The 18334-nt window shown below is 37.2% G+C and overlaps 1 protein-coding gene across 1 annotated transcript in view; it reads right to left on the bottom strand.

The window, feature by feature from the left end:
• Positions 1-18334, bottom strand: part of PDSS2 (decaprenyl diphosphate synthase subunit 2) — a 111743-nt gene that overhangs the window by 29509 nt on the left and 63900 nt on the right. The window contains exon 3 of the mRNA XM_071439349.1: positions 12564-12762. Within this exon, the coding sequence (XP_071295450.1) occupies positions 12564-12762 (199 nt within the window). The remainder of the gene's footprint in view (positions 1-12563; positions 12763-18334) is intronic.

Below are 18334 nucleotides of genomic sequence, written 5' to 3'. Positions count from 1 at the left end.
AACTGCTCTTCTCATTTGACAGTTGAGCTCCATTTTAAAAAGGTTCAGAGATGAGGGAAGAGAAGAAAGAATTGCCAGAATTAGTGCTTGAAAACAGCAAATCTAAAAGATACCAAAGGCAGCCTATTCATAATCTCTCTTCCCATGGTGTTCCACTCCTCAACAGGTTTTTGAGAAGCCTGGTTCCTTGGGATGAGCAGGGAAGAGAAGAAAGAATTGCCAGAATTAGTGCTTGAAAACAGCAAATCTAAAAGATACCAAAGGCAGCCTATTCATAATCTCTCTTCCCATGGTGTTCCACTCCTCAACAGGTTTTTGAGAAGGCTGGTTCCTTGGGATGAGCAGGAGCAACCATACATTGAGAGAAAACAAACTTCCATTGTATTTTTATTTTCTACTCTGCATCAGCATCTTCCAAAGTGCTGTTTTCTTCTCCTCCAGTATCCCCATGACTGGGTATTGCCCAGGGGATGACCCATTACTTGCAGGTGACAAATGCACATGCAAGTGATTCCACAGCCTTTAAACACATTTTGCAATAGTTCTGAAATGTCTTTTTTTTTTCCTAAGGTGGAATTACTTCAACACTTTTTGTAGGGATGTGATCTCTTCTGCTTTTACAAAATGAACACAAAGGCCATCAGTTCAGGATGAATACAGGGAAAAGAGATGGATTGTTCAAGCTAAAATCTCTCCTACTATTTAGGCAGACTAAGTGGATAACATGGTGTAAATTCTGGACACAACCATTTGATTGCTCATTCCACAGCAATGCAGAACACATGCTCTGACCTCTCCAATTCATTAAAATATAAAATAGTCCAAAAGACTATGCTGTGTTTCAGTCCCAGAAGAGCTCTGAAGGGTTAAAGAGCAGAAATTTGGTGAAATTTAATTTACCCTTTTCTGGTGCAGTAACTTGTTTATCAAAAAGGCACAGCTTTAGCCCTTCAAGACTCTTTAATTTTACTTTGAGTCTAATTACTCAAGCTCAAAATTTATATCTATTACTTGAAGAAGTAAATTAAAAATGTTGGTAATTCACTTAGTTCAGAAAATTACTCAGGAAATCCAGTCAATGACTCAATGAATGTCCTCCTTTGTTTTCCTGAAATCAGAATTTGGTGTAGTTGCCTGAGGACTTATGCATAAGAGTTCAGAATTTCCAAAGCATCACACATGGTGTCACATGGGGCACATGTTCACTGTTGAAGGTACAGCAGCCCAGTTCATGACTGCTGTTGACTGTCAAGGAAGATTCAACTCTGTCTAGTGAAAAAGAGCTGTATTTTAATGGAGGTGAAACTCTATGCTAGAAGGAATGCAGGGAAATCACAGAAGACATTTTGGTACAATACTTTCTCCAGAGTTAAAAGACATGATTCAGACTCTATCAAGCACAGTAAAAAGAATGGATTCTGAGCCTCACTCATCCTTCATAAGGTTTTTAAACAACCTGGATGAAAAGACAACATTGGTGCCATCAATTCAGCAATGCAAGCACTTCGCTCTCTTCACTTATCTTCAAAATATTTTGTTTAAAGTTTACTGCAACATAACACAAAACTTAGGGTTTTTTCCTGGTTTTCCTTCTGGTTTACAAAAGGAACGAATCTGAGCTCCATTCAAAGAATGGTCATTTTATTTTAAATTCAACAGCTGAAATGGAATTGATTACACTGTTTCAGAGTAGTAATGTGGTGTCTCTCCAGACTCTATTGGATATTTTCAATGGAAACATCACAGAAAGGATGAAGCTCTTGTGGGAAGACAGGAAGCAGCACTAGAAAGAACACAGCAATGGATATAACTGCTCCCAGCCACGCTGCTGCAGACCACCATTAAACTGGGATATGTTCACAGAGGAATTGAGGATTAAAGCGAATAACACAAATTGTACCTGCAAGTAGCATTTACTATTTTGAACAGTCTGTACCTGAATAAATGTGAATCAGAAGTCCATTTAGCATCTGACAGAGGGAATCAACTTAATGAAGCTGCAGATGTTTGTTAAACTAACAAATCAACAACCTCCTTTACCAGGGGTAGCAGTAATCAGACTCTAGACTCCAAGTGAAATGCTGTTGAATTTCAAAACACTGATATTAACAAGCAGATACAGTCCATTGAGAAATTCAATATTCTTGCTAGCCAACAAGAAGTCAAATACATCAGCATTTTGATTAAAATTACAATTAACTCATTTATATTACTGCTAAAATTTTATGCATTTTACCATATTATTACACTGAAACCACTCCAGATGTTAAGGCACTTTTACAAAAAATGCTACCATGGAAAGGTTCATTTTAAAGACACGCTTTACAGCAGTGAAAAAAGAAGGGAAGATATATAATCTATTGCCCTACTTACATGGCACATCATTTTTAGCCTCTCCTGCAGTACAATGGGTATAAACACCTGATGAGAAGGAATGCAGAAGAGAGAACCAAATTCTCCTCAACAGTGCCCACCGACAGGATGAGGCAACAGGGACAAATGAAAACATGAAATGCAACCTGGATACAGGAAAACAGTCTATTGTGAGGGCATCCAACAATGGATCAGGTTCCCCAAAGGGGTTGCAAAGTCTTCTTTTTGGGAGATATTTAAAATCTGTCAGGATATAGTCCTGGGCAACTCTCTAGCTGACCCTGCTTGAACGAGGGCTTTGGACTGCACAATCCCGAGAGATCCCTGTCAACCTCAACCACTCTGTGACACCAGCAGCTTCTGGAGGAGCACCACAGCTGATTTTACATATTTACATCTGCAGCACCAATAACAACTTTCCTCACCTTTGAAATAATACAGTCAAGATTACACAGCGAATGACAAATACACTCTTAGGTAAGAGTTAGGTTTACTGATTGTACTAGGAATAGATTTCCCTATTATAAATAGCTACATTCTTGGGAGACTAAGAAAGGCCATGCAGACTAGTATCAGACTGCTATTGCTAACAGCTTTGAATTGCAACCAAATCATCACAAAAATATATTTTCACTTTTAAAAAGTGTATTGTCTGTTGAAGCCATACTCCAGGTGTACAGCTGACTACCAGCCACTATAACCTCCAGTCCTGTAAAACTATATATTAACTGTCTTGTCATGAAAATCCACCTCTAGAACCAAATACCCCTCACACCCAAAGATGAAAGTTAGTATATATTAAATACTCACACACAAAAAAGGTCTGTTTCAGATAATACTGGGACAGCATTTCACCCAATACATATTTGATTGCTTTTTATCCTCCTATGCACTCTCAATAGGAATCTTACTATGTTTGAGAAACAGATTTCAAATAAAGCCATGAAAACAAAACTTGGGATCTTCCATTTCTTCAGCCATAAAGAGAATGAAGCTGACATTGCAAATACAATTTCTGGAGGTCATCACCTTAGAATCATAGAATCATTAGGTTAGAAAAGATCTTTAAGGTCATCAAGTCCAAACTAAGCCCAGGACTGTCAAGTCCCCTGCAAAACCATGTCTCTAAGTGTCACATTTACACATCTTTTAAAGACCTCCATGCATGGTGACTCAACCCTGTGCAGCCTCTTCCAGCTTTTGTTGAAGAAATTTCACCAGTACTCTCATTTCATATACCTGTTTGTGAAAATTCTTTTTCATTTTATAATTTGTGTAAGGGCTAAAGCTATTTAGCAATGAATTCCTCCATGATGATTATTCACAGCTGTGAAAGAAAAAGCTGTAACAAACATCTCTGTTTAAGAAATGCAGGCAGTGCCAATATCTATTGTAATTAAGTGGTGAATGAAGTAGCAGAACTGCTGGCTCTCGAGAGCCCTTTCCCACAGTATGCATCTCACGCAGAATAAAACATCATATACTCAAAAATTTACATTGCTTCAATTTCTTAGAATAAATATTGTTTTCTTTTTAATATCTATTTGCTACTATTCTGGCATTGACCTTGGATACATATTCTTGTCAACAGTCACAGAAAGATTAAATCTAGACACTTTTTAATGTTTGTCTTAAATCTTTCAAAGGGAATTTCTCTGAAAAGTGAGGGTGTTTGACTTTAGAAAAAAGAAAAAACTTTTATTCCAAAATTTGGCTTTAACATCTAATTAAATTTAGATGCATATATATACACACACACACATATATATACACATACATACAGATATAAACACACACATATACATATTTAATATGCACATATATATCTCAAGCCTGTAAATATTTCTGATTCTTTAAGTATTTGTGTCCACCACTAGACAACTGCCAACTCAGTGCTGTACGTTAAGGAAACAAATGTAAGAGGAACAGACCCCAACAACCCAGAACCCATTAGTGATTGTCTTGAGATGTTGAATGACCTTTGACTTTCATCACGTTCAGCCTTTCTTCAGTTGCTTTAGTTTTTATCTTCATTGATGTTTAGTCATCTCTGAAAAGCCCTCTCTTTCATGTAGATGGCATATCTGTATTTTCCAGACCATTCTGTTAATTATGAGGCAAACAGCAGTTCTATAAGACAAAGAATTACTAAACCAGGTGTTAGAAGCAGCTGTGCAGCTTATCTCTGAGGAAGACAATATTTACCTGGAATAATGACAGGTATTTGGTTAATGAACTCAAGATGAACTCAAGCAGTAAACATTGACTTCGGTCTGCTGGGCAGACCAGAAAAGCAGAAGGACATGTCTAATTGCTACTATGGGGAAGGTGAATTCAGATGTAAGTTGAGGAGACTGTTAGTGAGATGATTCAGAGGCAAGAATATTGCATGGACTTTGTGCAAATTGGTGTAAAGATCCTTGGTAGGCCACTGAAAATTCACCAGAACTGAATGGAAAACTTCCTGAGACCATCAGTCACTTGGTCAATGCAACATTGAGGCAGAATCTCAAACATTCACAACTATGTTCTCAACAGCACCATGCCTTGATGCTTTAAACATATTCTTGCAGTATGTTTTTGGGAAAGACTTTAATCTAGACTTGATGATACAACCACACCTATGATGACATATTCTGCTATCAGTCTCAGCTTTAGTCTTTCCACATTCTGCAGCAATCATTCTGCTACAAGGTACTGTTTGTAAGACACAGACATCCACGAGGGAAGTGGCAGAAATTACTCTTTCTTTTTAGAAGTATTTTTTCATGCAGAAGTGGGAGGACAGAAAACAGATTGAAATCTAAACATAAAATTTTCCAGTAGTGCCATGGCCAAGAATCAGAAAAATATACTCTTTCCATGCAGTCATATACTAACCCCCATGGAGACTAACTTTGGGAAAGCTTAACACAAGCATTAGCTTTAAAAACCAGTGCAGGCGCAAAAGGCCACTAAGGTAAAGGATAAATCTATTTGAGGAATGCACTGATTAGGAATGAAGGCAAAGTTAAGCAGTTTTAATCTCAAAACTGGCATTCATTGCAATGCAACAGGACTCTTACTGATCTAAAAGGAGACTGTTTCTAACGTTACCACAATTACACATTAAGTCTAATTTTTAGAATTTTAATTGAATTAATAAATTAATAAGCTGTGTCACCTAATCCTCTAACTTAACTTCTCTAAAAGATTACTTTTCAAAAATATAACCACAGCCATTAAGGTAATGAAATTTTACAAATATTCAATTATATTACTGGTTATACATAGCAAATGTTAAATGGAAAAAATCCTGTGGAATATTCAGAAAACAGAATGCTTCATTTGCTCAGGTGTTATTTGAAGGGCTACTTTTGAGAACAATGGCAAAAGATGCACTTGCCAAGAAACTGTTCCACAGACACAAGCATCAAAAGAGACAGTGAGAGGAGTACAATGCAGTAATTAGGAGACTCACTAGCATCATTCCACAGTTTTATTGTCATCATCAATATCATAAAAGCTGTTGTCTCTAACGACAGCAGAAATGCTAGACAAAAGTTTTACAGCAGTAGTGTGGGAAACATTTGATTACCAGGTACTGATTCCAATGGATTTTAAGCTTTTATTTCTAACACACAAGATTTTTTCCCCCGCTAATGCTTCAATACTTTCACCAACTATAACAAAAATTGCCTTTTTCCTACTAAAGGAATTTCACATGGTTGTCAATAAAACTTCAGTAAATAAATCTTACTAAAAATTCAGTGTTTGAGAACATTTGTAAGAAAAACCAATACATGTCCATTAAATGAACATAAAGTTTGTTTCAATTACCATCTCTTTTATGTTTTACTTTACAGTAAATGAAATCTAATTTTACCTCTCAAAGGGTATGTAAATTAGTACATTTTGGTGCCATCTAAATATTATCATTATAACAAATAACATTTTTCTTCATTATGATTAAGACATAATTATCAATTATTATGTATTTCTCAGTACTTAAGAGTGTGTTTGCATTCTCCAATAAAAGCTATGCTAAGTTGTGTGACAATATTCAGTATCAATATTTTAAGATTAGGAACTGCTTATTCAGGGTTACCTAAGGAAGAGCTTTACTATGTAATAATTCAGTCATGTTAGCTATGTTGTCCTGTGTCATCTCCCATTAGTTCAGGGGTTCAAAAACATTAGACTTCTTTCTTGGTTTTCTTCTCTCTCCCCCAGCATCCAGACAAAGCAGTGTTCCTTAAGTGTACTTTTCCATAAATCAGTTCAGAGCTCTTTAAACTCACTTGCATTTTTCAGCAGTGTCTGGTTTTGAGACATGCCCCTGTGGCATTCTAAAATACTAAATTAAAACAAAAATACTCAACAATATAGATACTATCCTACTCCCTATCTTGTCCAGTACATCATCATCAAACAGTGCTGCAGGGGAAGGTACACCAAGACAGACATGATAAAGTGCTTCAGAAAAGCTCTTTAATCAGCTCTCTACATAAAAATCTGAAGGGTTTTTTTCCTTCCTTTTTTTCCCTCATGAAGACAACATAATTATCAAACTTTATAAACTATCTCTTAATCTAATTTGGTCTAATCTGATCTCTGCTTCTCCCCAAATTCCTGTCATCCAGCTGCTCTGTAAGCTGATAATTTTAAAGCTATTCACCTCCAACAGCAGCTTGTACTAGGGAAGAAAAAAAAAGTCAATATGTGAGCAAAGACAAAGAGTTAAAAACAACTAAAAATACATAAAAGATTCAAAAACAGTTTTATCACCAGCTTCAGTTTTCTATATGAACACTGTAACTGGGAGCAAGCGCATTACTTCTGGTACTCAATGTTTCTCCATGATTTTTTCATCCTGCCTTGTCTGATCAATAAAGCTACTGAATCCCAGTAGGAAAATTCAGGTTATAAAGTTCTCTGTTTATGTTATGTAGAATATAATGAAAAAATATATGCTGTAAATATACTTAGCAGATATTAATGGTTCAAATCTTCCACCAGAGATAACAAAGAAGAATCTCTCTTTCAAAAGAACTTTCATTGCTCTGAAAATAACTAATTTCCACTACACTTAAGAAGGAGGACCTTCTACCTACCTCAAACAAAATGCACTGTTCTGAGGGATGGTAACTTGAATCTATTACAAGCCAATAGCTGCTAATAGTTGACTTTACACTGGCAACTATTAACATTTAGTTTCCATTTTAAAAGGGTTTTTCTTGGCAGAGTCATGATGGCTTTTTTTTTTTTACATGTTTATGCTCTTCTCTTGACATCATTCAGGGAAAGTCTGATACAAGTAACACTTTGTTAAATGACATGTAAAAATTAAAATTGTAAATTCTAACCTGGCTTGTTTGTCAATGCTCAAAAATGTCAATTTACTTCAAAAGAGCAACTGGCATAATTTCACAAAGTGGACATTCTCAATATCCTTCACTGGACACCAAGGTTGCTTAAGTTCCAAACTGAGCCTTCCCCACAGGACCACAATTGATGCTACAGAAGTAGAAACCATAGTTCATAATAAACAGTTCTTATCTGAAGTGCAGGGCACCTTCAGGTGGTTGCAACAGGAAGACATAGGAGGACTTAACTTAGTAACATATTGATGTTTATGTAAGCACAAGGCTTATTTTGATAAACAGCACACTTATGCCTTTAGGAATACATAAACTTAGCATAAGGAAATGGATCCATTACATAAGTACTACATCTGTGCTACTGTTTATTTATGAGCAAATAATACTTAATAAAACAATGCTCTACAATGTGGTCTTCTGGCAGAGCTCTACATTGACAGACAAGATTCTTAAATCCAGTTCCAAGCTTTCAGCCTGTAGATTTTGAAGTGTTTCTGTGAAGAGTTCAATCACTTCAAGAAGAAGGTACTGAATTACAGTGGGAAAAATTGAGTCAATTCTTAAGATTTCAGTAAGAACCACAGAGAACACCGCTACCATACCACATACTTCATGGTTTTGGGATAGGCTTTTTCTTCCTTTGGGGAGGTTTATTTTTTTTTTTGTTTTGCGTATGTTGGGTTTTGGTGGTTTTGTTTTGGTTGTTTGGCTGGTTTGTGGGTTTTCTTTCTATAAATACCAAGAGATGCCCTCTTATCAGTTTATGAGGTTGCAAAAAATGCATTTGCCAATTATTTTACAATTTTCTAGGCATTGCACTAAAGCGCATCATTTCAGCCTTCTGAAGTTCTATGCATCACTCTCTTTTGAGTGTAAGAGCATCAAAACTGGTTTTAATGATGCTTTTTAAGCATCTCCTCTACAGTTTTGTAAGACAGCTGATGATTCAGATGCTCAAGGAAGCACCAGCTTTAATGCTGTGACAGACTTTTTCCAACTTCTCTGTTACAAACACTGAAAAAGCACATTATTTGATAATATCGTGGTGAGTATCCACATACCACTTGTAGTAAAATGCCCATATCCCACATCCACGTGACAGGTGACAAAAATGCCAATTAATGTTTGTTACTTTTGCTACGTTTGCATCTGAATGCCAGCCTAAAAATATTATAGCAAGTGGAGGTTATTTAAGCAGAAATCAAAGACAAAACTAACATTTTTTGCTATCAGAGTCAAAGAGGGACTTTTATTCAAAAGATTTGCTTTTAGCAGTTTCATCCCCACATCCTTAGCTAGGCAAAGCAAGACAATAAATGTTAAAGACCTACTGTCTTGAGATGGCAATGAAGAACCACTCATTAAACAGATCGTTTTACACTTCTTAATAATTTATTAGCACATTTATTTAAAACTGCTTATGGTCACATATCCCACAGGATAGCTGGGAGGTACCCTATTTTGTTAGGCAAACATAATTTACTCTTCCATCACTCCCACACCTACATATTTACAATGACTTCCACATATATATTACATGTATCTTATCATGATCCTAGTATTGGAGCATTGCAGCCTCAAAATGAGAAAACCTATCAAAATAACCCTGTCATCCCATATAAACACACCCCAATCCAATAAGTCAGCACATCACCACACATTACTGCATTGTTAGTTAAGCAGCAAAACACAAACACGCCCTTCCTTGCCAAAGGTTCACCATTCCACTGCTGATATAACAACTACTAAAAGATCCCAGACCAATTCATCTTTGGGCTCAATTCTGTTCTAAAATCCATAAATTAACAATAAACAATCTGCTACAGGATGCAGTTCTGAAGTAATGTTTTATCCATATAATTTTCAATCAACAACACGATTTATCATTGCAATCAGCAGGCCAAGAGCCACCATCCAAAAGGTTAGCTTATATAAGGTGATCAAAAAGTACAAAAGAAGTGTTAACACATCTGATCTATCAATCTAATGCTTTGTACTGTAAAGGCTTTTGAAGAAATTAGTGTTCATTTTCAACAGTTTTTATTAACTTAAAAGATGTAGGACTTTGCCATGATTACAAAAATGTAGTACTCCCATGCATCTGCCCTTCAATAATTATTTTTAGCCTCAGTTGATACCAACCTTGTATTCATAATTAATGTACCATGATTTCACAATGCAGAAAATGAGAATGCTTTCTTCTGAATTGTTTAGTGTTCAAAAACCAAAATTTGCAATGATTTTGTAATAGCACAACAGCAGAGTTTACCTTACAGGAGGCTTTCCAACTGACAATTAAAGCAATCTAGAGTCCTTGTATCTCAGAGATCAAGAACCATAAAACCCAAAACACCACCCCAAAACGTTCTTTGGCATAACTTTAGCAAACTAATGAGAGATATGAGCGCTAGTTTAAAAGAAAACCCCAAAAACACAAACCCTGAGCCTTGATTCTTGTTAACATCATTACAGTAATATTCTATAACAGTGGCAAGAAGAAGAAAATTACTATGAATTAACAACAACAATTCCTATATTTAATGTTATTTAAAAATCAAAGTGTTACCTAAGGCAATTACCTTGCAGCCTTTTAATATCTACAGGGAAAAGCCTAAGGGAAAATAATTGACTTTGCTAATTTTACCCTTGGCAATTATAAAATAGCTCTGCATTTCATTACGACTACAGAATTTCACGTCTAATTGTCAGCCCCGAGAGAAGCAGAGAGATAAATGCATCATACACAAGCTCAGACGTGAATTTAACAGACAATAAAATTATCCTGGTAGCAAGGAGTTCAGTTATGTTAAAACCCCCTTTAATTTAAATTCTGGTCTACACAATAGCTATGCATGTCTACAGAGGTTATGGCTACCATGGTCAGTACCATGCATGATAAAATGCTGCTCATTTCATTAGCCAATTTGCTAAATGCCAGCAAAAAAAGCAGTACTGTGATTTTTTACTTTTTACATCAAAGAACACAAAACATTATGAAGGAAAAAAGTCACAGTTATTTCACACTGCTAAAAAACAGATGCCAGATTTGAAAATTCATCATTTACAAAAGAATAAATACAGTATGTTTAAATCATTGCACCTGTCAAGAGATTTCTATAGCTTGTATTTCAATTTTTCTAACTTTGCTAGTAGGGTTAGACGTATGAAAAAGAATAATTTACTAAGTCAATCAGTTTCCATAATGGCATCCCACTTATCGTATGTAGAAGCTATGAAAGTATTTAGATGTCAGAAAAATGAAAAAAAGTGCTAAAATGTTTTGGCAGAATTTTCCAACATGCAGTATAATGATTGCTTTAAAAAAAAAAAGTATTTCTTTGCACTTGTGCTTCATTTCACTGTAGGCTTGTTTCCTGGCAAGTCTTCAGGGATTATACATTCCTGCTGCAATACTTAATGATGTACTAAACACAAAGTAATAGTTGCTACATTTTGTAAAAGTTTCCTCTTATGTTGAAACTGAAAATTGATGTAGGGTTAAATCCTTTGGTCTGTCTTGAGAAACTTACAGGGTACTAAAAAAAAATAACTGATACAAATTAATAATAATTACTAAAATCAATTACATCCCATTTTGGTTATGGTGTGCACTATTTATTTCTTTTCCTAATACTTACTACAAGTTAGCACCATAATGGCTTAACCCACTATTCCAGTAGATTGACATCTAATTTTCTGTCTCTTCTCTTGAATCTCAGCTCTGTGTTAGAAAATGACACCACTTCTGAGAGAAACTGTCATACTTATGATCAAAGGAGCACAGAAATACTCTACTACCACAAGGAGATTTAAGCATGAGAATCTAAAAAAAATAGACTACTAAGGCTGACAATTACAACAATGCTGATTATTGACAATTGCACATGACAAACATTTATTTTACATTACAATATGCAGGAATCTTCAAATGTATGAAAAGCACCTCTGCAAAATGTGCTGTCTCCTGTTTCCATTGGAATGGCACACTTAGCTCTTCAGCCATTCATGCAGGTGCTACTAGGCTGGCACAGGGATGCCCAGGAATCCCTCTCCGCCACTGGAGGCTTTAAGAACAAGCTAGATAAATGTGGATCAAGAATGATTTTGTGTAGCTGATTCTATCTGGCAAAAAGAAGGACTGACTAGAGAGAGGATCTCTTTATGTCCCTATCAGTCTCATTTTCTAAGATAATACATATACTCAATTTGTTTCTCATCAAAAACATCTCCCTGTAAAGTTTCAAACAGCTTGGCTAAGCTGTTGGATTGCAGTTGTCCTTCAGAAGCCAGTACATACGCATTAGTAGGGCAATCCAATATTCAGGCACATCCAAATCCCTAACAATATCAAAAGCAAAAAGTCATCTGAGACAAAACAGTAAAGCCTTTTGCTCCCCAAATCATCTAAGACAGAAAACCTCTCACAAAGCACAAAGTAAACAAAAAAAAAAAAACAAAAAAAAAAAAAAAACCCAAGAAAAAAACAGACGAAAGATGTCTTCAGCTGGGAGTTGTACAACAACACCAGAGGTGCTGTAGCCTGACATGTCATGAATATGCCTTAAACTCACCAAACTGACCACCCATCCATTACTTCAGTGCTTCAGAATGTATACTAAAGATATCATCACAGTAATTCCATAGGAGACTGTTAAACACATTCACAGCAACAGCAGACTGCCAAATTGACAGCTATAATGGTAAGGCTGCTGATTTTTAAATGATGCTCCATGTATACATACATAACGGCTGATTTTTTAGGGGGTCTCTCTTTCAAAATACTTGCTAATATTTACTTGCTTTGGCAGTAGAGGAATTTTTATTTTTTACCTTGGTATTCTTCAACTGTGCCAGGCTGGTGCAAGCATTTGCTAGGAGAAAATCTCCACTCAAAACAGCCATTTTATTCCCAAACTGCATATCCTTCAGAGGACCATCGCAGGACTTGAGCTCACCAATGTTTACTATGCCACGATGCACCAGAAAGGCAGTATGGATCAGCTCCGTGATCTCAGCCAGACTTCTTTGACTGAAAGAAAGAAAGAAAGAAAAAGCACAATTACGTTTGATGCTATGAATAGAACAGAGATTCTTAGTGAAAATAAACAACCAACCATATGTGCTAAACAGGTATTTTATTAATTATCATGTGAGCTCTTCTATGTACTTCTAGAAGCCACAACCAGGAGGTGTCAAACACAGAGAACTGTCATTAAGTATTTCCAGGCAAACCACAGGTACCACAGGCTCCACTTGGGAGAATGCTGCCCTTTGTTTGAATTCTTTCACAAAATAAAGCAAAATAATCAATGTAGTCCTCACAGGTGCTTTCTTTTTTCTGTTTTGTCTACCAGAAGCTTGAGGGACACTGACATGAAGAAAATGCCAAGCAGAAAGTAATGATGGAAAGAAACAAAGGACGTATCAGCAGGGGAGTCCTGAGCAAGCCAATCCAAACAATGTAAGAATGCTGCAGTCAATGACTGCTCAAATTAGAGTTAAATTAATAACAGAATACCTTGCAGCTCAATACTACCAAAGGGGATGGGTTCAGGCAGGAGAGGAAAAACAGCTGAATGTTTTAGAACTGTGTACTAAGGGTATTTCACTGGTGGTTTTAGTCAGAAGCAAAGGTGACTATCTAGCAAAGGGGTCAATTTTATTGGATAGGTTTACAAATCACTTCTAACTCCAACATATAGCATATACATCCTCGGTTTAGGGGTTACAAATCCCTGTGAGAGGCTTATCACAGAGGTTATTCCATAGAGGCTTGCTCTCTATTTAAAGTTTTTGGAAAAGGCAAGAAAAGAGTCATTAGCACAGCCCTCTCCTCCCCCTTCTCCCACAATTCAATCCTGTAGCCCTCAGCAGTGACTGTCACTCTAAGAAGCCCAGAGATGTCACCTTAGCTCAGAATGACAATGGGGTGCTGAACAGACAAAATAACTGAGCAGGGCCAAAGGGAGGAAACAGCAATGCTCTGGAGCATCCTTTTAATGCTAGATACACACAGGACTCATTCTTACAAAATCTTCAGCACATTCACATCTTCTCTGACTCAAGCAGTTCCCTTTCTGCCATGGAGGTTCCACATATGAGCAAAATGAAATCCATGCCCTCAATTAAACAGATGACTAAAGGCCTTAAAGTTCTAATTAATTACAACATAGTACAAAGGCGTGTTATGTTCTCTGTGCTCACTCAGAAGTGGCCAAGCACTGATTCATTGAGTAACCAAACTGATCCATACCTTCATGTACAAAGATACCAGCTGGTACACGCTCAGGTTAGATTCTGCCTCAGTAATAGCACAGCACTGAGCAAATTAATTCTGCTTGCTCTGGACGGTGCGCATGTGTCCCAACCTCCCCAAACCATATTAATCAAAGAAACCTTCTGCCCCAAATATATGTGACCTGTGAACAGTCCCAGCAGCAACTGTTTCAGGGCAGTGGTTGGTGCCAATTAGCAAGAGAGAAGAGATGGGATGGTCATAGGGCCTGGGCAGCAAACAAAAGGCAGAGGGAGAGGATAAATAGAGGTTCCCAATGTATTTTGCCAAGCACAAAAAAACCCTTGAGCTGTTTTAAAAACTGCCTTTATAATTCACAAATTGTTGTCTCCATGCAGACAAAAACAATTCAAAAACCAAACAGTCATTCTCCATGTAGACAATAAATCTGAAGGTTGAGGCTGCTTTTCAAAGACGTGAGGTAGAAACTCACATAACCCAGTCGCAGTATTGTAATCACGCTTGGCTCAGCTCTAACAAAGGGTTAATAAATTTTCAAGCTCGGAGAAAAAGACTAACAAGACATCCCGATGCTCCTGCTGTCATTGTCAGGGCAGCCCTTGGAGGAAATGTCCGTATCAATTCGGTTTATCAGATGGACAGCTGATCAACATTAAACAGACTTGCTCTGGGCAGATTGAGCCGAGCTACCTGTTATGAATAGCAATGAGAGCCCTCTGCTCCCGCTGCCGAGCTCTGCCATTTCCGCCTGCCGCAGATCCCAGGACATATGGGGATCCCTAGTGACGAGCACATAAAGCTGCAGCTAACTCAGGCGACGGCTCATTTCCCCCAGCTGAAAGCAGGCATTAATATCCTGAGGAGAGCAGGCCCGCCTCTGTGACCCCCAACTATTGAAGCAAAACAACGACTGTCCTATTTCTTCATTTAATAAGCCCTTAATGAAGGAAATCAAAATCCCCTCTTTGACTTCAGCATCGCTCTTCATGAAAAGGTTACACAAATACATCAGTGTCATGCTTTCCACATGCTCAGGATCTGGATGTTTTCATTTCTTTTCCTATAATCTGTTTGTTCTTCAAATAGTATTCACATTATTTGTGCTAACAAGAATCATATTAGGCAGATAATCTATGCCTAATTCTGATCATACATACTGCTTTTCCACTCTCTCTCTCTAGCAGACTGAAAATACAAGAATCAATGCTATTGCAGAAATCCCAGGCAATGCATTTTTTAATGCTTTTTGTGATAATCCCTAGAATACCCAGGCACAATAACAAGTGCACAATGCCGCAGATACAGGAGGATCCTTGACGTGACTTTGTAAAGACCAGTATCCAACAAATAAACACTGCTGTTATGAAGTTGCTGCTAAATGGCTGAAGAAATACTATACACAGCTTTCTCCATCTGAATACAATTCAGTGATTAAATAATTTTGTATTTGAAAGCAGCCAATCCCAACAGACAAAAGAAAAATGTTTTAGCAATACTGGACTTAGAAAGAAGGCAATGGGATGACAAAATCTGACTGCCTCCGTCCTGTGTTCACTCCAGAGCCCACAGTCACAAAAAAATAAGTGGCTGCCGCAAGAATTACCTGTTCTTACCTTGGTACAAGGTTGTACTGAGAAAACAGTCAACGTTTCTAAACACACAAAGTTCCTAAATGGAAGCGTGCTAAGAATCAGGAAAGCTTTATCACCAAATGCTAACACACTTCCACACCTTTCACCTGTGAAGTAAGAATTCCCTGCAAACCACCACCAAAGTTCCTAATTTCAAGTCCTACTCTAAAAAGAAATAATAGGATTCTGTAAAACATATGATAAAAGAGACATATTAAATAGTACAGTTGTATTGAACTTGAGTTAGTATACCTTTCATTATCAGCTAACCATCAGAACTATAGCAGGCTTCTCAAGGGATAACAGGCTATGCAAAAAAAAATTACTAATTTAAAATGTCTCATTTTTAAGCATAATATTTCACAGAAATGGGCCAAAGACTTAAAATAGCCACTAAAAACCATATTTGAAAATTTTTGAGGCAACTACAATGAACAAAGATAATGAAACTGATAGATCAAAAATTCTTTAAGAACTCTTATCACTGAAGCTTTGAATTAAAGTGACTAACAGCACACACCCATGATTTGAACATTTTCTTTGTGATTGTCAATTCAATAGTTTCCCTTCAATACAAAAAGAATTGATTTGGAGCCTTACATTCAGGACTTTAAAATTTTTTTTAAAAGTATCAGCACACATTTCATTTCAGTGACAACTATAATAATCTTTATATATACACACCTATGAATTTGAAATAAAAAGAAATAGTGTCTTTAATGGAAAATTACATATGAATAAGCATTAACTAAAGAATTAAAGTAATAATTTTAGGTACTGACTATATATTTGGGCAGCACTTAGTATCTGATTTTACCTTTTTTGTGAACCATGAACAGAAAAAAAAGTTCTGTGAAGACAAGGAGGTGCTTAAACTACATTCATGTTGATCCTGTATGCTCTGGGTGCTGCACCAAGATAGTTCACTTAGTTACACAGTGAGAAAGGGCAGTGGTTTTTACAGTTCTTTTTTCCATTCACCTGTCAAAGTCAATGCCATGGTTAATAAACCATGATTAGAAGAACAATGCATAGTGAGTAACAAATAGCATCATAGTGATGGAAAGTCTCATTCCCATCTTCTGTGAATGGTGTCTTTTACAAGAAATTAAATGGCACGGGGGCAGGTGTTTAGGCCAGTCAATATGTATGGCAGATGCTGTCATTTCACTAACAGGGAAAATTTTCAGGGTAAAGCAGCAGATTTGAGCAGAAGACCAAATATTCACTGCATTCCCATGACTGATGTCTGTTAACCAGCAGAAAACATCTGATCTGTTAACCAGCAGAAAACATCTACCAACTCTATCCTTTAACAAGGCTAGAGACCAAGATTTCTGCAGTTCCTTCTGTCTTGTTCTTAAGATGTAGGAGTGTCTTCCACCTGAGGGAAAAATCAAGTTGAAAGACAAATCTATGAAGTTTGTTGAATATGCTGTTTAATTGCATTCCTAACAATCACTTTATTTTTAAACTGGCTACATATCCTACGTCTTTCATCTCCTTTCCTTCCTAGTATCACAAAGTTTTTAAAGTAAAATTTCTATCAATGCTCCTTCATGTATTTTTCTTTATTTATTTTTGAAAAGATCTTACATTTTCACACTCTGTCACCACCATCACTGATTATTGCTTAGGTTCTTTTCCATAACTTGTCTTAGTAAGATCTTCCCTCAGCCCATTATAGGATTTGAAAATGTTTTCTGATTTTTAGTGGGCAGATATTCGCTTGAACTTGGCAAGCCAGCTCCCCTAAGCATTGTAGGTGGTTGGCAGTGGAGAGCAAAAAGCCTGACTGGAAGTCAGGGTCCTGTTCCCTTTCTTAGTGCAGGAATTTTGAAGAAGGGTTTTCACAGGTCTTGGCTTCATTGTTAGGGATACCACAGAACAACCAATTCCCACTTTGTACTCCAGACAGCAGCACTCAGGTGAACCAACTTGTATCAGCTTCTGAGTAGTGCCACTGATGTGCCAACACGGCCACCGCTGTGTCAGCAGAGCACAGCACAGCCAGGAGCCCTCCAGCCTGGGAGCCAGCTACCCGTACCAGACTGCAAGAATCCACACTTGCACCATCATCCCCAGCAAAACGAAGCCATAACTGCTGAACTTGTGTCTGCCTTACTCCTATAATCAGCATCAGTGGCCAAAGAACAGTGATTACAACCTATGGCACATTGTCCTTGGGTTGGGTGGCCTCATCACAGCAACTCCCCTTCCAAGTCACACAGCCTAAAAGAAAAATAATCCCAGCCTGGAAACAAAAGCATCAATTATGGAGAATAGGTGAGAGAATCTAGATAAAAACCTGGTAAAGATCACTACCTCAAAATCAGTTTAAAAGGAAAAAGTGTTAATCTGAAAAGCCAGAAGGAAAATACTACCAGAATCACTAAGTCAAATGGATGTTTTCCAGTTCCCAGAGGCAGGCACGCAGGCTGGGACCAATAAAGAAGGGAATATCAAGAGTAAACCTGCTCAGTAAGAAGTACCTGGCTACTGCAAGATCCAGAAACCAGGGACAATGCAGCTGGGTGAACAATGAGGAGCAGGTGGACTGGGCTGACATGGTTAAGAATCAGATGCACTTACTGTACAGACAAATTTTGTCATGTTGGGACTTTATTAGCCAGAAGGATACAAAGGACATTCTGCAAGGGACAGGTATTTGAAGAACAGTGAGATGTGGTGGCAGGCCTAGGTATGTTTTTTAA

This window comes from Agelaius tricolor, unplaced genomic scaffold (assembly GCF_023055355.1).
Source record: "Agelaius tricolor isolate 1412-34295 unplaced genomic scaffold, bAgeTri1.0.p SCAF_1, whole genome shotgun sequence".
NCBI classification, from domain to species: domain Eukaryota; kingdom Metazoa; phylum Chordata; class Aves; order Passeriformes; family Icteridae; genus Agelaius; species Agelaius tricolor.
Note: the sequence above shows the minus strand (reverse complement) of the source record. Positions and strands in the feature narration are given on the sequence as shown.